Source organism: Branchiostoma lanceolatum, chromosome 8, assembly GCF_035083965.1.
Source record: "Branchiostoma lanceolatum isolate klBraLanc5 chromosome 8, klBraLanc5.hap2, whole genome shotgun sequence".
NCBI classification, from domain to species: Eukaryota; Metazoa; Chordata; class Leptocardii; order Amphioxiformes; family Branchiostomatidae; genus Branchiostoma; species Branchiostoma lanceolatum.
Genome location: NC_089729.1, coordinates 101,828 through 128,284, shown reverse-complemented (window position 1 = coordinate 128,284; position 26,457 = coordinate 101,828). Strand labels below are relative to the sequence as shown.

The 26,457-nt window shown below is 53.3% G+C and overlaps 3 protein-coding genes across 3 annotated transcripts in view; 1 reads left to right on the top strand and 2 right to left on the bottom strand.

The window, feature by feature from the left end:
* LOC136441014 (heparan sulfate glucosamine 3-O-sulfotransferase 6-like) overlaps positions 1-26,457 on the top strand; it is a 58,196-nt gene that overhangs the window by 525 nt on the left and 31,214 nt on the right. The gene's annotated exons all lie outside the window — the stretch shown is intronic.
* On the bottom strand, positions 20,699-21,115 carry LOC136440450 (S-antigen protein-like). The gene has a single exon (XM_066436499.1). The coding sequence runs from the start codon at positions 21,113-21,115 to the stop codon at positions 20,699-20,701; it is 417 nt and encodes a 138-aa protein (XP_066292596.1).
* Positions 23,111-23,839, bottom strand: LOC136440449 (uncharacterized). The gene has a single exon (XM_066436498.1). The coding sequence runs from the start codon at positions 23,837-23,839 to the stop codon at positions 23,111-23,113; it is 729 nt and encodes a 242-aa protein (XP_066292595.1).

Sequence of the window (26,457 nt, the reverse complement as noted above, 5' to 3'; positions counted from 1 at the left end):
GGGACACCCTGAGGTTAGTGTATGTACGACGGACGTGATTATAGTAATAGCTATAGAGGCGAGCAGTGTACATCTCACTGGCCATATGCATGATATATAGCACTAGAGCCGGGCAGTGTACATCTCACTGGCCATATGCATGATATATAGCACCGGAGCAGGGCAGTGTACATCACACTGGCCATATGCATGTTATATAGTACTAGAGCCGGGCAGTGTACATCTCACTGGCCATATGCATGTTATATAGCACTAGAGCCAAGCAGTGTACATCTCACTGGCCATATGCATGTTATATAGCACTAGAGCCGGGCAGTGTACATCTCACTGGCCAGGTTATATACAAGTAACCACGTACAAGCCCCTTGGTTACAGCAAATGTACTTTCCGGGAAAGTTCTCCGTGACTCTTCAGTTTTGCGTGTTGCACGCTGACACAACGTCGCACAACTTCCAACAGTGTCACGCGCTGACACAACGTCACAGAACTGCCTTCACTGAGAAAACGAACCTCGGAGCTTTTCCCTGACAAAAGACATGAAGAGCAGTCATGCTATCGTACTATTTACCTTCGCCAAGAAGGTTATGTTTCCCGTGCCGCGCGCGCGCGTGTGAATGTGTATTTGTATAATAATAACACGATAATAATGAGAATGCCTGGGTGGATGTCTTGGAATTTGGGCTGTAAATTAGATTTTGGGCCACCTAGCCACTTGTTCGGGTACTGCAGCTGAACTTCTGGTGTTGATAGTTTCGTTCTGAAACGGGACATGGCGACACCCTGGCGCCCGTAGGCCTTTCAAACTGATCCAGAGGTTTGTGGCCCTTGAGATGGTGACTAGCACAAGTACAGGATGAGGACAGCACAAGTACAGGATGGGAACAGCACAAGTACAGGATGGGAACCGAGTGTATGTGTGTGGGATCACTTCACGATGTCCTGCAGTTTCTCCCCTCGGCGCTCTCCTTTGCCAATGTTTCGCATTTATGCACAAGTGATCGCCGTGACACTTCGGCACTTCTAGATGCAAACCTGCACACGGTTTTTAAGTTCTACTGAAGGATATTTTGCTCATCTTTCCCACTCTAATTTTCACTGACACTCTGTGCGCGTGCCATCTGTGTAAGTGTACATATGGCGCGCTCTGATGGCTACAGCTAGAGTGCAATCAAAAGCGTAACAAAGACATAAATCTCCTTCTTCCAGAGACAAACCTCTTCAACCTTCCCGCGCGGAAAAGGTCGTTTCTGAACCGCACGCCTCCTGCTCCCGTTCCCCGGAGTAAATCATGTGTTTGACGTCAGGAGCCGAGGAGCTTGTTTGAAAATCATTTCTGTTGTGAGATTTCTGACGTAACGCACAGATAACCGTGACGCGACGAAAATGTTCTGTACATGTTGTGAGATTTCTGACGTAACGCACAGAGAACCGTGACGCGATGAAAATGTTCTGTACATGTTGTGAGAGTTTCTGACGTAACGCACAGAGAACCGTAACGCGATGAAAATGTTCTGTACATGTTGTGAGAGTTTCTGACGTAACGCACAGAGAACCGTGACGCGATGAAAATGTTCTGCACATTTTGAGAGATTTCTGACGTAACGCACAGAGAACCGTGACGCGATGAAAATGTTCTGCAAATTTTGAGAGATTTCTGACGTACCGCACAGATAACCGTGGCGACACTGATAACTGCTGGACGCAAAAAGGCTCCTAGAGTTTCCCTATGTTTGCTTGTTCCCAAACATGTACGTGCGCATATCCAGCTTAATAAGTACAAATAGTGGTGTGAGACTAACAGCTTCACAGCCGTGTTGTGTACGTTTCGCATTTACTTGAACCTGGACTTATATTGTTCTGCACATTTTAGTCTACATTTTGGTATATTTTTCATGTAACATAACGTTCCATTTGCAAACTCATGCCGAAAGGCCAATCGTATATACCACTTTCATCTTGCCCCCCCCCCCCCTCGATCACGTAATAGACTCCGCTTGCAGATTAAGTCATTATGTCTCTGGTTCAGAGTTCACCGGTTTATCATCTCAAGCCCGGGTGAATATTAATATGTTGCTAATTTGTGTTAATGATGATAAAGCAGTTTTATCATCTGGGGTTAGGAGTTAACCGTTCATCACCTCAAGCTCATAGCAACCTTGCTGTTGTTTAGCAGAGGTTTGCTTCTTATTTTATAGGACTGTTGACCAGTGTTATCATGGTTCCGTACTAGTCTCCTTCAGGACTGTTGACCAGTGATAATATTATCATGGTTCCATACTAGCCTCTTGTACAGACCTTCTAGAAGACGCGTGAACGGCCTCCTTCGACATTAGCGAAGCTGGCCCGTGTGGAAAATCGCGAATCTGCCGCCCCCGAAAGTAAACACAGGCAATCCTGGACGGTCTGCGGAGCAGTGGGCTTTTCTGTTCCGTACGCTATAACGGAGTTTTGCTATTCCGCCGCCATCCTAGCTGCCCCCCGCTGCGCGGTAATGGCGCCATTTCGCCCGCTCTGAAGCGGGACGCGGAGTGATTTAGAGCCCGCTGATTCCCGAGCAGGAGGCTGAAGCGACCAACTCGTCCTTACAGGATCTTGCAGAAGACTTATTTAAGCGCTGCCCTGATTTAGACTTCTGTAGTCACAGAATAAGGACTGTTTTCCACACAGCAGAGCCGTTGGAACCGTGAGCTTCCACACAGCAGAGCCGTTGGAACAGGTTCCACAGCTTGGAACAGCTTCCACACAGCAGAGCCATTGGAACAGCTTCCACACAGCAGAGCCGTTGGAACAGCTTCCACACAGCAGAGTCGTTAGAACAGCTTCCACACAGCAGAGCCATTGGAACAGCTTCCACACAGCAGAGCCATTGGAACAGCTTCCACACAGCAGAGCCATTGGAACAGCTTCCACATAGCAGAGCCGTTGGACTACGCTGGCTAGTCATCTGCAGACGGTAGTCTCTACCGGCCTGACTACGCTGGCTAGTCATCTGCAGATGGTAGTCTCTACCGGCCTGACTACACTTGCTAGTCATCTGCAGACGGTAGTCTCTACCGGCCTGACTACACTGGCTAGTCATCTCCAGACAGTAGACTCTACCGGCCTGACTACACTGGCTAGTCATCTGCAGACGGTAGACTTTACCGGCCTGACTACACTGGCTAGTCATCTGCAGACGGTAGACTTTACCGGCCTGACTACACTGGCTACAAGCATCTGCAGAATGATAATTTCCCAGGGGAGTTGGACCACCAAAGAGTACCTTCCCGCGGACTGACTCTCCTGTCCAATTATTCATCATATCTTTAACGAATTCTTCTATCCATAGCCCCTTATGAAGAACTGGTGGAGGCTAGCATCATGCCATGTAAGCTCTGATGGAGGTTTTTTTAAGATGCTCGCTATTGAAGGGCATCCTCTCAAATGTGTTGGTGTCACAGTGGACTGCCGGCATATGTCTGACGTGCCGGTGCAGTATGTGTGTTGAACTCTTGTGTTTATATAGTTAGCTGCCTGAGCCGCTGCAGTATGTGTGTTTATATAGTGGGCTGCCTGGGCCGGTGCAGTATGTGTGTTTATATGGTTAGCTGCCTGAGCCGGTGCAGATAACTCATCAGAACCGTTTCTGTCAGCCGCGCCGGCCACGCCGACCTGTGGAAATGAAGTTCCGTGACCTTCTCATGCACATCGATAACAATTAGCAACGCGGGGAGGATTCAGGCCACGCCGCTCGTTTTTCCCCGCGAAGAACCAACAAGGAAAAGGAAACAACCCCTCTATCTAAGGGAGTCATACGAGAATTGTTTTCGTTTTGTTTCATTCATTCGCACATGTACAAATGATAACAGTGAAGCAAAGGGAAGTATCTAAAACATATGCAGAGGGAGGGAAGAACAAGGCATATATGATGCCCTCCTCAATTAAACGGAACAAGTATTAATCATAACGAAATGTAATAGATATATAATCATAAAAAAAAACGGAAGAATCATAGGTTAATGACGCCACGATGCCGGTACTTTTCGCCAATCATGTAGTTAGGCGGAACAGATGACACAACAGGTGGCTGTTTGCAGTTTGGCACGACGCTGTGGATATTCCCGTTCCTGCTGGCCTGTTGTCATGACGCTGTGAATATTCCCGTTCCTGCTGGCCTGTTGTCATGTACCTGTCCGAGTTTTTCCGGCTGGCAGCAGGGGCAGGTTCACCTCCCTCAGTTTCTGTATCTCTAGGAGAGTCATCCGTCCTAATCTTGTCTGTTGGGGGTGACCATACCGTCGGCGCGCATTTGTCTGCTACTTTGAAACGCAACTTGCTACAGAGGACCCGATGCATGGCGTGGACAGAGCGGCTTGGTGCAGAGGTCTGTGGATGGACGTTTGCAAGAGGTACACGAATGGGCAAATAAAGGTTCTACCCGGGGCGGTTGGCAGTTCTTTCATTCAGACTTACTTCTGGTAACTTGGAACGTTTATAACATAGCCTGTAGGCTGTACACCAACATAAGAGTAAAGCCAGCAGCACATTTACATTCCATGCAAAGTGGGCGAGTCGGTGGGAAGGAGAATTCCCCTGCAGGACAAAGTCGCGGGTTGCGGGAAGTGATAAGCCGGACTGTCGTGTAAGGTTGGGGGTCGGGTCTGCGTGCTGTAAGGTTGGGGGTCGGGCCTGCGTGCTGTAAGGTTGGGGGTCGGGCCTGCGTGCTGTAAGGTTGGGGGTCGGCCCTGCGTGCTGTAAGGTTGGGGGTCGGCCCTGCGTGCTGTAAGGTTGGGGGTCGGCCCTGCGTGCTGTAAGGTTGGGGGTCGGGCCTGCGTGCTGTAAGGTTGGGGGTCGGGCCTGCGTGCTGTAAGGTTGGGGGTCTGCCCTGCGTGCTGTAAGGTTGGGGGTCGGCCCTGCGTGCTGTAAGGTTGGGGGTCGGGCCTGCGTGCTGTAAGGTTGGGGGTCGGCCCTGCGTGCTGTAAGGTTGGGGGTCGGCCCTGCGTGCTGTAAGGTTGGGGGTCGGCCCTGCGTGCGGTAAGGTTGGGGGTCGGCCCTGCGTGCTGTAAGGTTGGGGGTCGGCCCTGCGTGCTGTAAAGCCCCTGTCACACTTGTGCGTATACCCGTTGCGTGTGAGTTTCGCATTGACATTTTTTCCATACGCCGCCGTGCGCACAATACGCAACTCACATGCATCTCATTCGATTTGTGTAAGCATGTGTTTTATGTACGCTGGCATACGCACAATACGGCCCAGTAGGCATGATAGTTTAGGGTATGAACGAAATTACACTAACAAGCAAGTCATACGTTATAGATATTTTTCGACTATTTTAAGGTATGTTTGAGGCACATCTAACGTATGAATAATGAAAGGTGAGTTTCACATTCGTCAAAATAATCGAAAAATTCCACAACTGTAGTGCGTACGGCTGCGTATTGTATTTTGTCCATACGCAACTCACACGCAACGGGTATACGCTCAAGTGTTACAGGGCCCTAAGGTTGGGGGTCGGCCCTGCCTGCTATAAGGTTCGGGGTCGGCCCTGCAATTAGCCGTTTGGCATGCTGGTCGCGGCCTGGCGGCTTCGGCGGCGGCAATCAGAACCGCCGGGCTTAACTCCGCGGCCCGAATCAGCCGCAATTTTCGATCGGAGCCGCCCAGCCCAGATCCGCGCAAACCCGCCCGACGTGCGGGGACTGGGAATGGCGTCAGGGCGCGGAACTAGAAACCTCCTGGGGAACCGCGGGGGTTTCCTGCACTCCTACAGCATCGTTTTTAGATAAAACACGGACTCAGACAAGTGCGTTACTGCTGATAAAACACGGACTCGGACAAGTGCGGTACTGCTGATAAAACAGGGACTCAAGCAAGTGCGGTACTGCTGATAAAACAGGGACTCAGGCCGAAGTGCGGTACTGCTGATAAAACACGGACTCGGACAAGTGCGGTACTGCTGATACAACACGGACTCGGACAAGTGCGGTACTGCTGATAAAACAGGGACTCAGGCAAGTGCGGTACTGCTGATAAAACAGGGTCTCAGGCCGAAGTGCGGTACTGCTGATAAAACACGGACTCGGACAAGTGCGGTACTGCTGATACAACACGGACTCGGACAAGTGCGGTACTGCTGATAAAACATGGACTCAGGCAAGTGCGGTACTGCTGATAAAACAGGGACTCAGGCCGAAGTGCGGTACTGCTGATAAAACACGGACTCGGACAAGTGCGGTACTGCTGATACAACACGGACTCGGACAAGTGCGGTACTGCTGATAAAACAGGGACTCGGGAAGTGCGATACTGCTGATAAAACACGGACTCGGACAAGTGCGGTATTGCTGATAAAACACGGACTCAGACAAGTGCGGTACTGCTGATAAAACACGGACTCAGGCAAGTGCGGTACTGCTGATAAAACATGGACTCAGGCAAGTGCGGTACTGCTGATAAAACAGGGACTCAGGCAAGTGCGGTACTGCTGATAAAACAGGGACTCGGACAAGTGCGGTACTGCTGATAAAACAGGGACTCAGGCAAGTGCGGTACTGCTGATAAAACATGGACTCAGGCAAGTGCGGTACTGCTGATAAAACAGGGACTCGGGAAGTGCGATACTGCTGATAAAACACGGACTCAGGCCGAAGTGCGGTACTGCTGATACAACACGGACTCGGACAAGTGCGGTACTGCTGATAAAACAGGGACTCGGGAAGTGCGATACTGCTGATAAAACAGGGACTCAGGCCGAAGTGCGGTACTGCTGATAAAACACGGACTCAGACAAGTGCGGTACTGCTGATAAAACATGGACTCAGGCAAGTGCGGTACTGCTGATAAAACATGGACTCAGGCAAGTGCGGTACTGCTGATAAAACACGGACTCAGGCAAGTGCGGTACTGCTGATAAAACACGGACTCGGACAAGTGCGGTACTGCTGATAAAACACGGACTCAGGCAAGTGCGGTACTGCTGTATCAACAACTGCTCTTCACAGGGGCAGGGAACAACACTCGGGAACCCGCCAGTTCCTACGCGACTTGTCATCACCGCGCGCACCGCACAAAGTCGACCCAGTCCCATGACTAGGTTGTGATGTCAACTCAAAGTACACGCTCTGTCCCGGCACCGAAATAAGCGGGTAATAAAATCTGTAAGCAGCACCATGCGCACCTGCCAGTGTGTGGAACCTGTCCGGGAATTTAAAGACTGTAATTGACCAGGTGGCTGCTCCGCATGGGAGTGCTGTAATGATAATGACGGGTTGCTGGTACAATACAATATGGGAGCTATTGGCCGTCGGGTGGGATGGAGGGAGGTGGGTCTTTTTACTGGAACTTGTCAGACGGGGGTGGGGGGTGGGGGGAGGGGGTTCCCGTGTGTGTTAACCCTCATCCGACCGCATGGGGTCCATTTCCATTTGTTTGTGTACATGGCTTACAACTTCTGAGAACTTTTTACCGGGTTGGACCATTTTTGTGGAAGTTATACTCCAAAGTTTGCGTCTTGTCCGCTGGGGTCCAAACGGACCCCAGATGATTTTGCATTGTCTATTACATAATATGAAAGAAATTCCTGTCAAATAACAGAAATTTGTTATTATTGCTATGACAACAATTTATTGTTGCGTAGAAAAATAAGAGTGGATAACATCATGTGAAGCAGGAAAGCCAGCATCACACTCAAGAGGAAGGTTTTCAACCAGTACATTCTCCCTGTGATGACCTATGGCAGCGAGACATGGGCACTGACCACCACTCAAATGGAAATGCTCAGGGTTGCACAGCGGAAGATGGAAATGATCATGCTGGGCATAACACTCCGTGACAGAAGAAGAAACTCCTGGATCCGACTCCAGACTGGAGTTACAGACATTGTCACTGCTGTCAATACAGCAAAACACCGCTGGGCAGGACATATAACAAGGCCACAGGACAACAGGTGGACGCTAAGAACAACAGAATGGACACCAAGAGACTGGAAAAGACCAAGAGGGCGCCCCAAATTAAGATGGAGGGACAATCTAACTAAACACCTGGGCCCTACATGGCCAAGAACCGCTCGACAGAGGAATACCTGGAGTCTGACAAGGGAGGGGTTCCTCCAAAGGAGTGATGATACCCTGGAATGATGATGAATGATGATGATGAAAAAGTAAGATACCGACTTTTTTCATAATAAATGTAGCTTTTTTAGTGTAAAATGTGATTTTATTCATTTTGCATAAATTATGATAATTGACCAATACATCAACAAAAATCACAAAAATAGCTAACACAAAAGATCTTCGTGATGAAAATTGACATGGGTGTAAGTATGTTTGTGTCTCGGTGGCAGACTATGATGCATAATTAGATAATAAATTCTTTATTTTTCACATACATTCTAATATTCCTTATTCAATAACATTCTTATGCTATCAGAATGCTTTAGAAAGAGATACTATTGCTAAGTGAAACGATAGGGCACTGAAACTGTTGAACAGCTCCCTGCTGTCAGGTAAGACAGTTCTGAGTCCGCACAGCTCCCTCTACAGCTCCCTGCTGGCAGGTAAGACAGTTCCTAGTCTGCACATCTCCCTGCACAGCTCCCTGCTGGCAGGTAAGACAGTTCTGAGTCTGCACAGCTCCCCGCACAGCTCCCGCACAGCTCCCGCACAGCTCCCGCACAGCTCCCGCACAGCTCCCTGCACAGCTCCCGCACAGCTCCCCGCACAGCTCCCCGCACAGCTCCCTGCTGGCAGGTAAGACAGTTCTGAGTCTGCACAGCTCCCTGCACAGCCCCCTGCTGGCAGGTAACACCGTTCTGAGCCCGCACAGCTCCCTGCTGGCAGGTAAGACAGTTCTGAGTCCGCACAGCTCCCCGCATAGCTCCCTACACAGCTCCCCGCACAGCTCCCTGCTGGCAGGTAAGACAGTTCTGAGTCCGCACAGCTCCCTCTACAGCCCCCTGCTAGCAGGTAACACCGTTCTGAGCCCGCACAGCCCCCTGCTGGCAGGTAACATAGTTCTGAGCCCGCACAGCTCCCTGCTGGCAGGTAACACCGTTCTGAGCCCGCACAGCTCCCTGCACAGCTCCCCGCACAGCTCCCTGCTGGCAGGTAAGACAGTTCTGAGTCCGCACAGCTCCCTCTACAGCTCCCTGCTGGCAGGTAACACAGTTCTGAGCCTGCACAGCTCCCTGCACAGCTCCCCACACAGCTCCCCGCACAGCTCCCCACACAGCTCCCCGCACAGCTCCCCGCACAGCTCCCCGCACAGCTCCCCGCACAGCTCCCCGCACAGCTCCCTGCTGGCAGATAACACAGTTCTGAGCCTGCACAGCTCCCTGCACAGCTCCCCACACAGCTCCCCGCACAGCTCCCCGCACAGCTCCCCGCACAGCTCCCCGCACAGCTCCCCGCACAGCTCCCTGCTGGCAGGTAACACAGTTTTGAGCCCGAGCGGGACGATGTGCTCATGACAAACGAGCGCCGCTGCCGAACATTAATGCACGGCCATGTTCCCCCCATCGGCGCGGGTCCCGCAGGAAATCTCACACACAATAGTTCCGGCTAGTGGCAATATTTGCTTATAGAATTAGCGGGATTGTGTTCAATTTCAGGCTATAATTGCGGCCCCGGGGGAGCCGTGCGGCTTTATTGCTGCAACCGGGCCATAGAATTCTGGAGCGCGGGAAAACCGAGTTACGCGCGCGGCGAGCGGCGCACAATTGTTGCCGCGCTGCTCCACTTCCCCGGGAGACTCGCACAACTCTGGAAGGTTTCCACTTTCCCGGGAGACTCGCACAACTCTAGAAGGTTTCCACTTTCCCGGGAGACTCGCACAACACTGGAAGGTCTCCACTTCTCCGGGAGACTCGCACAACACTGGAAGGTCTCCACTTCTCCGGGAGACTCGCACAACACTGGAAGGTCTCCACTTCCCCGGGAGACTCGCACAACTCTAGAAGGTCTCCACTTCCCCGGGAGACTCGCACAACTCTAGAAGGTCTCCACTTCCCCGGGAGACTCGCACAACTCTAGAAGGTCTCCACTTCCCCGGGAGACTCGCACAACACTGGAAGGTCTCCACTTCCCCGTTAGACTCGCACAACTCTAGAAGGTCTCCACTTCCCCGTTAGACTCGCACAACTCTAGAAGGTCTCCACTTCCCCGGGAGACTCGCACAACACTGGAAGGTCTCCACTTCCCCGGGAGACTCGCACAACACTGGAAGGTCTCCACTTCCCCGGGAAACTCGCACAACACTGGAAGGTCTCCACTTCCCCGGGAGACTCGCACAACACTGGAAGGTCTCCACTTCCCCGGGAGACTCGCACAACTCTAGAAGGTCTCCACTTCCCCGGGAGACTCGCACAACACTGGAAGGTCTCCACTTCCCCGGGAGACTCGCACAACTCTAGAAGGTCTCCACTTCTCCGGGAGACTCGCCCAACTCTAGAAGGTCTCGGCAGTTTAGACCGGAATAAGGTTATCTACCGGCACAGATCGGCTTTCATGCCGGGCTGCGTGGCGCCATTACCGGCATGGAATAGTCGCTGCAGACGGACACAAGTGAACCTTTTGTACATCCGACACTACAGAAGCACAATGGTGCGCGCCGTACCTGCAGACATAAATCAGCCTCCTCACAAACAACAGCGACGTTTGTGTGAAATCAATGAACAGGAACAAAAATGACGTATCGGTAAATTTAGTTTCGGATCAAAGGCTGAATGAGAGCGCCGCGCACCCGGTGAAAGACCTGGGTGATCATGGTACTCACCTTGAATGTAAATGCGCCTGACAGGAGTTACTAGCGACTGGGTATCTACAGGGCATCTACAGGCGAAAAGAAAACAAACTTGAGTTAAGCAGTACATCCTGACATCTCCTGATGAGGGACACAGCCTCTATATGAGGTAATTGGGAACCACAGTTGGGGTTATATATGCCGTGGCGTACCGCGAAGCTAATGTGTACGGATAGACCAGACACAGAAGCCGGTGTGTTACGGCGCTGCAGACAGAAGCTGGTGTGTTACGGTGATACAGACAGAAGCTGGTGTGTTACGGCGCTGCAGACAGACCATAGTGCGTGCGGCGCTGCAGACAGATATAGATGAGCACAGATCCGTGTTCCCTACCGGCAGATGTTGGATAGAGGCGCCACAGTCATCATCATGGATCAACCCTGGCGTCAACATAACTCACGACTGAAGACTGAAATAACCTTCATTAATTCCCGGTGTTGAGAGGAGACGTGTGGCTCCTCGCGGCAGGCAGGAGTTACGGAGAATTTTTTGTGCTATTTGAAAATGCCTGAAACACTATGAATCTTGTTCACGCCATTTTGATGTCATGCCGAGCCTCAGTTTGCATTACTTTCCGTTTGAAGATGCACAAAAATAGAGCGATAATAGGATCAAAATAGCAGCGTCCTCATATGGAAGAAAGTATTTTTCCGGGGACTCTTCATAAATATTGTACAAGATGTTTTGTTTCTCCCGATACGACTTCATCACGCTTATCGGTCCCCTTAAACCCCCCCGACTCCGCCGGATTTGAATAGTGCCATGTTTGATTTTTCACATGATTGTTCACAGAATAAAACTCTCTTATTATGACTTATTTATGTCTTCACTTCGGGACGAGTATGGGTTATTCATTACCTCGAAGGAGTGGAGAAGAGAGGAAATTAAATCTTAGATGGTCTCTCAGGACCTTCTTTTGATTTCAAGTCAGGATTAACGTCTTAACTAGTCTTACACCTGTGAGACGAGATTACGGCTTCCCGCCGACACACCGCTTCCGGCCGTGCAAATATCATTAATGTCTGCTGGTGCCGATATCATCAGCACAGAAACGAGACTGCCTCAGCTTACAACACATGATTTGTGCCCGCTGTTGCTTATAAAGACATCTGTCCCTTTTCCTAGCCTTTTTCCGTGTAGAAATTATCTGATATTAATTTATGGTGCGTGTGGCGCGCGGTTAGGAGGCGGATAAATCATCCGGCGGGCTGGGAGAGACTCTCGGGCGTGACGCTCACCTTTTCACCCCCTCCGTATTCACCGCGAGCAGCCGAGTGTGCGCCGAACCCGTCTGATTAATTCCCCGTTAGGGCGTATAATGAAGTTGTCATCTGCCATTAGAACAGAGCTGACATAGAAGCGGCAATGTCGGCTGGAGAGGAGTTTACATGGAAGCGGCAATGTCGGCTGGAGCAGGAGTTTAGAACAGAGCTGACATGGAAGCGGCAATGTCGGCTGGAGCAGGAGCTTACATGGAAGCGGCAATGTCGGCTGGAGGAAGGAGCTTAAATGGAAGCGGCAATGTCGGCTGGAGTAGGAGCTTACATGGAAGCGGCAATGTCGGCTGGAGGAAGGAGCTTAAATGGAAGCGGCAATGTCGGCTGGAGGCAGGAGTTTACATGGAAGCGGCAATGTCGGCTGGAGCTGGAGCTTACATGGAAGCGGCAATGTCGGCTGGAGCAGGAGCTTACATGGAAGCGGCAATGTCGGCTGGAGCAGGAGTTTACATGGAAGCGGCAATGTCGGCTGGAGCTGGAGCTTACATGGAAGCGGCAATGTCGGCTGGAGCAGGAGCTTAAATGGAAGCGGCAATGTCGGCTGGAGGCAGGAGTTTACATGGAAGCGGCAATGTCGGCTGGAGCTGGAGCTTACATGGAAGCGGCAATGTCGGCTGGAGGAAGGAGCTTACATGGAAGCGGCAATGTCGGCTGGAGAGGAGTTTACATGGAAGCGGCAATGTCGGCTGGAGCAGGAGCTTACATGGAAGCGGCAATGTCGGCTGGAGAGGAGTTTACATGGAAGCGGCAATGTCGGCTGGAGAGGAGTTTACATGGAAGCGGCAATGTCGGCTGGAGCAGGAGCTTACATGGAAGCGGCAATGTCGGCTGGAGCAGGAGCTGACATGGAAGCGGCAATGTCGGCTGGAGGAAGGAGCTTACATGGAAGCGGCAATGTCGGCTGGAGCAGGAGCTTACATGGAAGCGGCAATGTCGGCTGGAGCAGGAGCTTAAATGGAAGCGGCAATGTCGGCTGGAGCAGGAGCTTACATGGAAGCGGCAATGTCGGCTGGAGCAGGAGCTTACATGGAAGCGGCAATGTCGGCTGGAGGAAGGAGCTTACATGGAAGCGGCAATGTCGGCTGGAGAGGAGTTTACATGGAAGCGGCAATGTCGGCTGGAGCAGGAGCTTACATGGAAGCGGCAATGTCGGCTGGAGCTGGAGCTTACATGGAAGCGGCAATGTCGGCTGGAGCAGGAGCTTAAATGGAAGCGGCAATGTCGGCTGGAGGCAGGAGTTTACATGGAAGCGGCAATGTCGGCTGGAGCTGGAGCTTACATGGAAGCGGCAATGTCGGCTGGAGGAAGGAGCTTACATGGAAGCGGCAATGTCGGCTGGAGAGGAGTTTACATGGAAGCGGCAATGTCGGCTGGAGCAGGAGCTTACATGGAAGCGGCAATGTCGGCTGGAGAGGAGTTTACATGGAAGCGGCAATGTCGGCTGGAGAGGAGTTTACATGGAAGCGGCAATGTCGGCTGGAGCAGGAGCTTACATGGAAGCGGCAATGTCGGCTGGAGCAGGAGCTGACATGGAAGCGGCAATGTCGGCTGGAGGAAGGAGCTTACATGGAAGCGGCAATGTCGGCTGGAGCAGGAGCTTACATGGAAGCGGCAATGTCGGCTGGAGCAGGAGCTTAAATGGAAGCGGCAATGTCGGCTGGAGCAGGAGCTTACATGGAAGCGGCAATGTCGGCTGGAGCAGGAGCTTACATGGAAGCGGCAATGTCGGCTGGAGGAAGGAGCTTACATGGAAGCGGCAATGTCGGCTGGAGAGGAGTTTACATGGAAGCGGCAATGTCGGCTGGAGCAGGAGCTTACATGGAAGCGGCAATGTCGGCTGGAGCAGGAGCTTACATGGAAGCGGCAATGTCGGCTGGAGCAGGAGCTTACATGGAAGCGGCAATGTCGGCTGGAGAGGAGTTTACATGGAAGCGGCAATGTCGGCTGGATGCAGAAGTTTACATGGAAGCGGCAATGTCGGCTGGAGAGGAGTTTACATGGAAGCGGCAATGTCGGCTGGAGCAGGAGCTTAAATGGAAGCGGCAATGTCGGCTGGAGCAGGAGCTTACATGGAAGCGGCAATGTCGGCTGGAGGAAGGAGCTTAAATGGAAGCGGCAATGTCGGCTGGAGCAGGAGCTTACATGGAAGCGGCAATGTCGGCTGGAGGAAGGAGCTTAAATGGAAGCGGCAATGTCGGCTGGAGGCAGGAGTTTACATGGAAGCGGCAATGTCGGCTGGAGCTGGAGCTTACATGGAAGCGGCAATGTCGGCTGGAGCAGGAGCTTAAATGGAAGCGGCAATGTCGGCTGGAGCAGGAGTTTACATGGAAGCGGCAATGTCGGCTAGAGCTGGAGCTTACATGGAAGCGGCAATGTCGGCTGGAGCAGGAGCTTAAATGGAAGCGGCAATGTCGGCTGGAGGCAGGAGTTTACATGGAAGCGGCAATGTCGGCTGGAGCTGGAGCTTACATGGAAGCGGCAATGTCGGCTGGAGGAAGGAGCTTACATGGAAGCGGCAATGTCGGCTGGAGCAGGAGCTCACATGGAAGCGGCAATGTCGGCTGGAGCAGGAGCTTACATGGAAGCGGCAATGTCGGCTGGAGGCAGGAGTTTAGAATTTACATGGAAGCGGCAATGTCGGCTGGAGGAAGGAGCTTATATGGAAGCGGCAATGAACTTCCGGCTTTGAAGTCTCGTGTTCTACTTACTAAAGCAGAGCTTCCGGTTTTGATGTCTCCTGTTCTAGTTGCTGCAGCGGAGCTTCCGGTTTTGATGTCTCCTGTTCTAGTTACTGCAGCAGAGCTTCCGGTTTTGAAACCTCGTGTTCTAGTTACTGCAGCAGAACCTCCTGTTTGGATATTTTGTGTTCTAGTTACTGCAGTAGAGATTCCGGTTTTGATGTCTCCTGTTCTAGTTACTGCAGCAGAACTTCCGGGTTTGAAACCTCGTGTTCTAGTTACTAAAGCAGAGCTTCCGGTTCTGAAACCTTGTTTTCTAGGTACTTCAGCAAAACTTCCTGATTTGAAATCTCGTGTTCTAGTTACTGCAGCAGAACCTCCTGCTTGGATATTTTGTGTTCTTGGTACTGCAGCAGAACTTCCTGTTTTGATATCTCGTGTTCTAGTTACTGTAGTAAAGATTCCGGCTTTGAAATCTCGTGTTCTAGTTACTGCAGTAGAGCTTCGGGTTTTGATACCTCATGATACCTTACCTACCAGGTGCACCTGCCAGGGTGCGCTGAAGACCTTACCTGTCAGGTGCACCTGCTCAGCTGTGCGCTGAAGGCCTTACCTGCCAGGTGCACCTGCCCAGCTGTGCGCTGAAGACCTTACCTGCCAGGTGCACCTGCTCAGCTGTGCGCTGAAGGCCTTACCTGCCAGGTGCACCTGCTCAGCTGTGCACTGAAGACCTTACCTGCCAGGTGCACCTGCTCAGCTGTGCGCTGAAGGCCTTACCTCCCAGGTGCACCTGCTCAGCTGTGTACTGAAGGCCTTACCTGCCAGGTGCACCTGCGCAGCTCTGCGCTGAAGGCCTTACCTGCCAGGTGCACCTGCTCAGCTGTGTGCTGAAGGCCTTACCTCCCAGGTGCACCTGCGCAGCTCTGCGCTGAAGACCTTACCTGCCAGGTGCACCTGCTCAGCTGCGCGCTGAAGACCTTACCTGCCAGGTGCACCTGCTCAGCTGTGCGCTGAAGGCCTTACCTGCCAGGTGCACCTGCTCAGCTGTGCGCTGAAGACCTTACCTGCCAGGTGCACCTGCTCAGCTGTGCGCTGAAGGCCTTACCTCCCAGGTGCACCTGCTCAGCTGTGTACTGAAGGCCTTACCTGCCAGGTGCACCTGCGCAGCTCTGCGCTGAAGGCCTTACCTGCCAGGTGCACCTGCTCAGCTGTGTGCTGAAGGCCTTACCTCCCAGGTGCACCTGCGCAGCTCTGCGCTGAAGACCTTACCTGCCAGGTGCACCTGCTCAGCTGCGCGCTGAAGACCTTACCTGCCAGGTGCACCTGCTCAGCTGTGCGCTGAAGGCCTTACCTCCCAGGTGCACCTGCTCAGCTGTGTACTGAAGGCCTTACCTGCCAGGTGCACCTGCGCAGCTCTGCGCTGAAGACCTTACCTGCCAGGTGCACCTGCTCAGCTGCGCGCTGAAGACCTTACCTGCCAGGTGCACCTGCTCAGCTGCGCGCTGAAGACCTTACCTGCCAGGTGCACCTGCTCAGCTGTGCGCTGAAGACCTTACCTGCCAGGTGCACCTGCGCAGCTGTGCGCTGAGGGCCTTACCTGCCAGGTGCACCTGCTCAGCTGTGTGCTGAAGGCCTTACCTGCCAGGTGCACCTGCTCAGCTGTGTGCTGAAGACCTTACCTGCCAGGTGCACCTGCTCAGCTGTGTGCTGAAGACCTTACCTGCCAGGTGCACCTGCTCAGCTGTGCGCTGAAGACCTTACCTGCCAGGTGCACCTGCGCAGCTGTGCGCTGAGGGCCTTACCTGCCAGGTGCACCTGCTCAGCTGTGTGCTGAAGGCCTTACCTGCCAGGTGCACCTGCTCAGCTGTGCGCTGAATACCTTACCTCCCAGGTGCACCTGCTCAGCTGTGCGCTGAAGACCTTCCCTGCCAGGTGCACCTGCGCAGCTCTGCGCTGAAGGCCTTACCTGCCAGGTGCACCTGCTCAGCTGTGCGCTGAAGGCCTTACCTGCCAGGTGCACCTGCTCAGCTGTGCGCTGAAGACCTTACCTGCCAGGTGCACCTGCTCAGCTGTGCGCTGAAGGCCTTACCTCCCAGGTGCACCTGCTCAGCTGTGTACTGAAGGCCTTACCTGCCAGGTGCACCTGCGCAGCTCTGCGCTGAAGGCCTTACCTGCCAGGTGCACCTGCTCAGCTGTGAGCTGAAGGCCTTACCTGCCAGGTGCACCTGCGCAGCTCTGCGCTGAAGGCCTTACCTGCCAGGTGCACCTGCTCAGCTGTGAGCTGAATACCTTACCTGTCAGGTGCACCTGCTCAGCTGTGCGCTGAAGACCTTACCTGCCAGGTGCATTTCTTCATGTTTGCGAGTGTTTAACTCTGCAGGGGTTTTGATAACTTCATTGCCGTAATAATGGGTCGAGCAGGCGGCAAATCGGGGCTGTGGGCAGGTATGGATCGCGCAGGGAGGCGGAACGGCGGCAATAATGGCGCTGATTGCTGCGGAAACGCCGCGCGGAGATGGGCGGGAGGCTCGGCGGGGTGGAACAAATAAAACATCGCGCGGAAATGGCCAGGAAACGTGTTGGGTTGGAACAAATATAGCGGCGCTCAGTCAACAGTATAAACCGTAATAACCGGACCAGACCGAACCATGGCAAACTACTGCGAGGGGGTAACAAAGGGACCATAGCATTCATTGTTTTGGCGTTACGCAAGGTACCTGGATAGATCACACGTTTCAGGTACATTCAACTACCTTTTCTTAGTTACTAACGAAAGAGAGTGGATGCTGTCTAAAGCTCTAAAACGTCTGACCGTTCCCAAATTCTATCCAGTTGCTTGAGTAACTGTGACCTGGCGGTTTACTGATTATCATTTTTTTGTAATTTGTTTGGTATCATATTTCTCTAAATTATTTTCCGTCCACCCCCCCCCCCCCTCTCCACTTGGCCCTCTGGGAAGATCGGCCATGTATTTATTTGTACTGGCCGACAGGGCCATCCAAGGAAAATAAAGGTTTCTACTCTACTCTACTACTGCTACTACAACTACTTATTATCTCGATGTCTAACCTTCATCGATGTTGTAGCGTTACTGTATTTCCAGAATGACCAAACATTGCCTGATAACAGGCCAATCACTATGCATCGATTTGCCTTGGATGAGTAGCTGGGCACAAGGTGACCATGGATTGTCATACTGTGGCGTTAGTTGTTGCGGGTGGATGTTGTTGTGGCAGGTGGATGTTGGTGTTAGTGTTGGTATCTGTAGCTCCGTGCCTTACAGCGAGTTTCTGTAGCTCCGTGCCTGTGCCTTACAGCGAGTTTCTGTAGCTCCGTGCCTGTGTCTTACAGCGGGTTTCTGTAGCTACGTGCCTGTGTCTTACAGCGGGTTTCCGTAGCTCCGTGCCTTACAGCGAGTTTCTGTAGCTCCGTGCCTTACAGCGGGTTGATGTAGGTCCGTGCCTGTGCCTTACAGCGGGTTGATGTAGGTCCGTGCCTGTGCCTTACAGCGGGTTTCTGTAGCTCCGTGCCTGTGCCTTACAGCGAGTTTCTGTAAGTCCGTATCTTACAGCGGGCTTCTGTAGCTCCGTGCCCGTATCTTACAGCGGGTTTCCGTAGCTCCGTGCCTGTGCCTTACAGCGGGTTTCTGTAGGTCCGTGCCTGTGTCTTACAGCGGGTTGATGTAGCTCCGTGCCTGTGCCTTACAGCGGGTTTCTGTAGGTCCGTGCCTGTGTCTTACAGCGGGTTTCTGTAGCTCCGTGCCTGTGTCTGACAGCGAGTTTCTGTAGCTCCGTGCCTGTGCCTTACAGCGGGTTTCTGTAGGTCCGTGCCTTACAGCGGTTTGATGCAGGTCCGTGCCTGTGCCTTACAGCGGGTTTCTGTAGGTCCGTGCCTGTGTCTGACAGCGAGTTTCTGTAGCTCCGTGCCTGTGCCTTACAGCGGGTTTCTGTAGGTCCGTGCCTTACAGCGGTTTGATGCAGGTCCGTGCCTGTGCCTTACAGCGGGTTTCTGTAGGTCCGTGCCTGTGTCTGACAGCGAGTTTCTGTAGCTCCGTGCCTGTGCCTTACAGCGGGTTTCTGTAGCTCCGTGCCTGTGCCTTACAGCGGGTTCCTGTAGGTCCGTGCCTGTGCCTTACAGCGAATTTCTGTAGCTCCGTGCCTTACAGCGAGTTTCTGTAGCTCCGTGCCTTACAGCGGGTTTCTGTAGCTCCGTGCCTGTGCCTTACAGCGGGCTTCTGTAGCTCCGTGCCTGTGTCTTACAGCGGGTTGATGTAGCTCCGTGCCTGTGTCTTACAGCGGGCTTCTGTAGCTCCGTGCCTGTGTCTTACAGTGGGTTTCTGTAGCTCCGTGCCTGTGCCTTACAGCGAGTTTCTGTAAGTCCGTATCTTACAGCGGGTTTCCGTAGCTCCGTGCCTGTGTCTGACAGCGAGTTTCTGTAGCTCCGTGCCTGTGCCTTACAGCGGGTTTCTGTAGGTCCGTGCCCGTGTCTTACAGCGGGCTCCTGTAGCTCCGTGCCTGTGTCTGACAGCGAGTTTCTGTAGCTCCGTGCCTGTGCCTTACAGCGGGTTTCTGTAGCTCCGTGCCTGTGTCTTACAGTGGGTTTCTGTAGGTCCGTGCCCGTGTCTTACAGCGGGTTTCTGTAGCTCCGTGCCTGTGCCTTACAGCGGGCTTCTGTAGCTCCGTGCCTGTGCCTTACAGCGGGTTTCTGTAGCTCCGTGCCTGTGCTTTACAGCGGGTTTCTGTAGCTCCGTGCCTGTGCCTTACAGCGGGTTTCTGTAGCTCCGTGCCTGTGCCTTACAGCGGGCTTCTGTAGCTCCGTGCCTGTGCCTTACAGCGGGCTTCTGTAGCTCCGTGCCTGTGCCTTACAGCGGGTTTCTGTAGCTCCGTGCCTGTGCCTTACAGCGGGCTTCTGTAGCTCCGTGCCTGTGCCTTACAGCGGGTTTCTGTAGCTCCGTGCCTGTGCCTTACAGCGGGCTCCTGTAGCTCCGTGCCTGTGCCTTACAGCGGGTTTCTGTAGCTCCGTGCCTGTGCCTTACAGCGGGCTTCTGTAGCTCCGTGCCTGTGCCTTACAGCGGGCTTCTGTAGCTCCGTGCCTGTGCCTTACAGCGGGCTTCTGTAGCTCCGTGCCTGTGCCTTACAGCGGGTTTCTGTAGCTCCGTGCCTGTGCCTTACAGCGGGTTTCTGTAGCTCTGTGCCTGTGTCTTACAGCGGGTTTCTGTAGCTCCGTGCCTGTGCCTTACAGCGGGTTTCTGTAGCTCCGTACCTGTGCCTTACAGCGGGCTTCTGTAGCTCCGTGCCTGTGCCTTACAGCGGGTTTCTGTAGCTCCGTGCCTGTGCCTTACAGCGGGTTTCTGTAGCTCCGTGCCTGTGCCTTACAGCGGGTTTCTGTAGCTCTGTGCCTGTGTCTTACAGCGGGTTTCTGTAGCTCCGTGCCTGTGCCTTACAGCGGGCTTCTGTAGCTCCGTGCCTGTGCCTTACAGCGGGCTTCTGTAGCTCCGTGCCTGTGCCTTACAGCGGGTTTCTGTAGCTCCGTGCCTGTGCCTTACAGCGGGTTCCTGTAGCTCCGTGCCTGTGCCTTACAGCGGGTTCCTGTAGCTCCGTGCCTGTGCCTTACAGCGGGTTTCTGTAGCTCCGTGCCTGTGCCTTACAGCGGGCTTCTGTAGCTCCGTGCCTGTGCCTTACAGCGGGCTTCTGTAGCTGCGTGCGGACTGCAGGAAGCGCAGCGTGAGTTTTCCGAGCTGCGATGATTGATTGCCCCCAGCCAGGGCCTGATGACCGTGTCTTGTCGTTATCCGCAGTAATTTGTATCGCGGTGGGAAATCGGAAAGCCGATACTCAAATTCATAAATTGATATCGGCGCGTCTGGAATGACCGCACTTCCCTTGCCGCGCCGTCCCTAACCTATCAGTCCCCCGGGCTCGAGCCTCCAGCCGTCCGTCCCCGGCCCGTCCGTCCACCGGGTCCGAGCCCTAACCCGTCCGTCCCTGGCCCGCATTTTTCCCGAGCCCTAACCCGTTCGTCCTCGGCCCGTCCGTCCCCCGGGCCCGAGCCCCCCATCCGTTCATTCCCGGCCCGTCCGTAACTCGGGCCCGAGCCTCCAGCCTTCCGTCTCCGGCCCGTACGTCGCCCGAGCCCGCAGCTGTCTGTGCGCGGCTCGTACGTCCCCCGGGCCCGAGCCTCGACACGTCTGTCCCCGGCCCGTCCGTCCCACGGACCTCCACCCGTCCGGCCCCGGCCCGCCAGTTCCCTGAGCCCGAACCGCTACCCGGCCTCTGGGCCTGAGCCCCACCTCTTCGTCCCCGGCCCGTCCGTCCCTCGGGCCGAAGCCTCCGCCTCTTCCTCCCCGGCCCGTCCGTCCATCGGGTCTGAGCCTCCGACCCAACCATGTAATCGCTTACCGGACCATTGATGAAGCTGTTTGAGCTATAATAAAGATATGATCGTGTTGTCGGCTGTTGTCCTGGGGCTGCTGCTGGCCACCTTACCAAGGATCGATACCTGGGCACGAGACCGTGACGTCACCGATCACAGACCCAGGACAGTGTGACCTAAATATGTAATCCACTGTGTTCTGCTGCTGCAGTGGCTCGGGCACTCTGCAGCGGCAATCAGTCTTTCTTCAACCCTCCCCACAGGACCATGTTTATCGCGAGCATCCTTAGCTCCCCTTTTTTTTCTCTGACCGCAACTATTCTAGTCCTCTATCATTGAGGTCTTCCCTCAGTGGCCGAAATAGTCATTGCCAACCACTCTTGCCCGGCGTGACTTGGACTTTTTTCTTTTGTCAAAGGAGGAAAATGAATACCCAGAATGCTGACCTTCTTTCTTTGTGAAAAGCATATGAAGAAAATTGATGGCATGTTGCATATCTTTAATCCTCGACCGACAGTGAAAGTCTTGAGTCTTTAGGAACAAGGTGAGCATTTTGAGTGTTTCTTTTTCTCCTTTACAAAAGGAAAAGTCCAAGTCACGCCGGGCATGTAGGCCCCAAACAAGAATGGTTGGCAATGACTATCTAGGCCACTGAAGGAAGACCTCAATGATTTAAAACACACGCCGTCGATGAAGTAAAATAATTTCGGCGTGATCGTTTCAAATGATATCCATTCCCTACTACCATTCCCCCTTCCATTGCGTTGTGATGACCTCCTTCCTAGGTGTGAAACGAACCGTCCCGTGTGCGATGAAGCCGTTCCTCCTCCCCAGACGTGGAATGGACCGCCCCGTGTATGATGAAGACATTTTGACTGCCGAGCGAAGTGACATTTGCGTGATCTCTCCCCGCAGCCACAGTAATCTCTCCCCGAGGCCCGCGCTTTGTCAGGTTTATCTGATTCGGTCCCGCGTAAGGCAGCAGCCAATCAGCAGGCCGGAGCCGGGCCGTCATTCCGTCTTCCTTATCGTGCTGGCTGGAAGAGCGGCGGCGGTTCGTGTTGCCAGGGGTACCAAAGTATTCATACGAATTTTACAGAATTCATACGGGTTTTACTGAATGCATACGATCAATTTCGAGAAACATACGAATTTTACGGAATTCATACGAGTTTTACAGAATACATACGATCAATTACGCAGAAACATACGAATCTTATGCAATTATGGAATTCATACGACCCATTACGAGGAAACATACGATCCTTACTATTTGTTGGGTCACATGGCATGATCGCCAAATTGAAGATGGCGGACTCAGGATAACCACTTCTTCGTACGATATTTTGGCTTTTAAGAGCTTAATAATGGCGTATCCCATCCGGCTAAACTCTAAAAATCTCAAGCTGCACTAAATTAAGACTGATGTAGGCTTAGACCAACTAGGAGGACCAGACAAAGCTAGATTCGGTGCTAGCGCGATGGCCAACAAATTCAAGGATCGTATGCTTCTTTAGTAATGGATCGTATGTATTCCGTAAAGTTCGTATGTTTCTCGTAATGGATCGTATATATTCCGTAAAACTGCCTATGAATTCCGTAAAATTCGTATGACTTCTTTGGCACCCCTGGTTTCGCTTATCTGCATGTCGAAATGTCGGTTCGTGCTGCGCCGCTTATCTGCATGTCGAGATGTCGGTTCGTGTTGCGCCGCTTATCTGCATGTCGAGATGGGACCGACTCGAAAACCAATCAGCCCGCTGATGGTCGGCGGGTCCCGGGATGATAGGCATCATTTCCGACATGCGCTTGAGTTAGGCTTGCCACAGGGAAAAAGGGTAGAGATAAGACGTAACAATATGGCAAAAAATGAAATATGTTCTTGCTAGTCTTTAGGTGCCGAAGATGACTGAATGAAATAGGTATTGATATCACATTACCCAGTGGAGTACTACTGCCAGTAGTTTATATTGTGAGATAGGCTGGAGGTTTGGCAGAAAATGACTTTGTTATACAGGAAATCCCGCCAGACTCCAAGGCATGATGGGGAGATGGGAAAATGAGAGGCATGGTGGAGAGATGAGAGCATGATGGAGTGATGGAGAGATGAGAGACATGGAGGCGTGATGGGGATATGGGAGGAAGGGTGGGGTGATGGGGATATGGGAGGAAGGGCAGGGTGATGGGGAGATGGGAGGAAGGGCAGGGTGATGGGGAGATGGGAAGATGAGAGGCATGGTGAAGAGATGAGAGCATGATGGAGTGATGCAAACATGAGAGGCATGGAGGCGAGATGGGGATATGGGAGGAAGGGTGGGGTGATGGGGAGATGGGAAGATGAGAGGCATGGTGGAGAGATGAGAGCATGATGGAGTGATGGAGACATGAGAGGCATGGAGGCGTGATGGGGAGATGGGAGGCATGATGGGGAAATGGGAGGAAGGGCGGGGTGATGGGGAGATGGGAGGAAGGATGGGGTGATGGGGAGATGGGAGGAAGGGCGTGATGGGGTGATGGGGAGATGAGAGGCATGGTGGAGAGATGAGAGCGTGATGGAGAGATGAGAGGCATGGTGGAGAGATGAGAGCATGATGGAGTGATGGAGACATGAGAGGCATGGAGGCGTGATGGGGAGATGGGAGGATGGGTGGGGTGATGGGGAGATGGGAGGAAGGGTGGGGTGATGGGGAGATGGGAGGAAGGGTGGCGTGATGGGGAGATGGGGAGATGAGAGGCATGGTGAAGAGATGAGAGCATAATGGAGTGATGGAGACATGGAGGCGTGATGGGGATATGGGAGGCATGATGGGGAGATGAGAGTTCGTCCTCAGGCCTGGCTATCTCTAATAGCCAAACGGCGCCAGAGGCTGAGCAGCGAGCGGTCAAACCTTGATCTGACCCCTGTGCGTATGGAAGGTCATGGTCATGGTTGTTTGGCTTTGTGCTTGATACGAAAACTGTCTAGCAGACTTCCTGGTTAGGCATAAGAGCCGTGTTTGGCAGTTTCCGAATGATGTATTGCCATCAGCAAGTTTACATCTTTCATCTGTGAAATGAAAGTTTTGGTCCAATGATGAAGGCTGTAGAACGGCAAGGGCGTCTTCCGTCCCGCATGGAAGCTGCTACAACCCGGACCAACTGCTGTGAATGTTAAAACACTCATTTTCTCGTCAGCTCAGCGAACAAACATTCCTGGCAGCCTTGATTTCTGCCGTCGCTGTTCGGGGAAATCTGCGGAGGGATCAGCAACTCAGCTGGAAATGGAGCTGACGTGTTTCATTGACGGGTGGAATTCCCGCTGTCTTCTCCTATCGTGTCACCGGCTGGGGGGGGTCTTCTCCTATCGTGTCACCATCGGGGGGTGGGGGGGTCTTCTCCTATCGTGTCACCGGCGGGGGGGGGGTCTTCTCCTATCGTGTCACCATCGGGGGGTGGGGGGGTCTTCTCCTATCGTGTCACCGGCGGGGGGTGGGGGGAGCTTCTCGTATCGTGTCACCGGCGGGGGGGTGTCTTCTCCTATCGTGTCACCGGCTGGGGGGGGGGGGCTTCTCCTATCGTGTCACCGGCAGGGAGGGGGGTCTTCTCCTGTCGTGTCACCGGCTGGGAGGGGGGTCTTCTCCTATCGTCTCACTCACCGGCTGGGAGGGGGGTCTTCTCCTATCGTCTCACTCACCGGCAGGGAGGGGGGTCTTCTCCTGTCGTGTCACCGGCTGGGAGGGGGGGGGGGGGCTTCTCCTATCTTGTCACCGGCTGGGGTGGGGGGGGGGGGGGGGGGGTCTTCCCCTATCGTGTCACCGGCGGGGGGGGTGGGTTGGGGGGGTAGGGCACCTTGAGTTGATTGACCTTGGTTACTTAAGAAATGGTAGCAATTGGAAAACGGTGTGAATGATTTGCCACAGGAGCTGCATATGTATACTTGTACTGCCAAAGAGTCTTGAACTTCTGTACACGTGACAGTTGAGGTTGGAGTCATCGATGATTCCTTTACGTGCGTGGTAGTTCTGAAAGTGACCACGTTGTAAAGGTGCTAGGATGCACCGAAAGTTCTGGACATTACCTCATCAGAAGCAGTTCGTCTGTAAGGGATCGGCAAACCACCTTGGTTGAGAGATTGGTTACATTCATCTCGTGCATTAAATCATTGGTATGTGGAACCTCTAATGTTAATTAATACGCAGATTCTTTCACATGTACTCTTCACCCTACGCATGAAAACGACACTAGATAACGCTGCTGCTCCAACATTATACAGACACAGACATGGGCTCTATCTCGTCAAATAACTCGTAACGTTATGTCTATGGACCAATCATATATTGAAACTTCGCAGTAGATGTGACGGGTACCCAATGGTATTTGGGTTAGACATGTATCACGTGCCAGTCACATGTTGGTCACGTGTATTACACATGCAGCTGTTGCCCAGTCGGGATGAAATAGATGATGCTTGTTTGATACCTGCGTGATTAGACAGAAGTGATGTTCAGCCCTTCCGGCAGATTCCCGCGCCGCCCGGGTTCAATTTGCACCGGTCCCCGCTAACGTGCTCGCTGATATCGCGCGCCGAAGAAAATGCTTTTTGGTGGTGATTGCGAATTCCTCACGGCTGACGGGCGCTGCCGCGTCTTAATGGACTTTTGATGAGGCGGGAGACGCTGGTGGAGCCGGGCGGGAATGCAATCATCGCGTCAAGTTGGTTTGACAAGGAGACTGGTACCCTGGCGGGCAAGGTTGCAAGGAGACCGGTACCCTGGCGGACAAGGTTGCAAGGAGACCGGTACCCTGGCAGACAAGGTTGCAAGGAGACTGGTACCCTGGCGGACAAGGTTGCAAGGAGACTGATACCCTGGCGGACAAGGTTGCAAGGAGACCGGTACCCTGGCAGACAAGGTTGCAAGGAGACCGGTACCCTGGCAGACAAGGTTGCAAGGAGACTGGTACCCTGGCAGACAAGGTTGCAAGGAGACTGATACCCTGGCGGACAAGGTTGCAAGGAGACTGGTACTACCCTGGCGGACAAGGTTGCAAGGAGACTGGTACTACCCTGGCGGACGAGGTTGCAATGAGACCGGTACCTTGGCAGACAAGGTGGCAAAAAGACTGGTACCCTGGCGGACAAGGTTGCAATGACACTGGTACCCTGGCGGACAAGGTTGCAAGGAGACTGGTACCCTGGCGGACAAGGTTGCAATGAGACCGGTACCCTGGCGGATAAGGTTGCAAGTAGACTGGTACCCTGGCGGACAAGGTTGCAAGGAGACCGGTACCCTGGCGGACAAGGTTGCAAGTAGACTGGTACCCTGGCGGACAAGGTTGCAAGTAGACTGGTACCCTGGCGGACAAGGTTGCAAGGAGA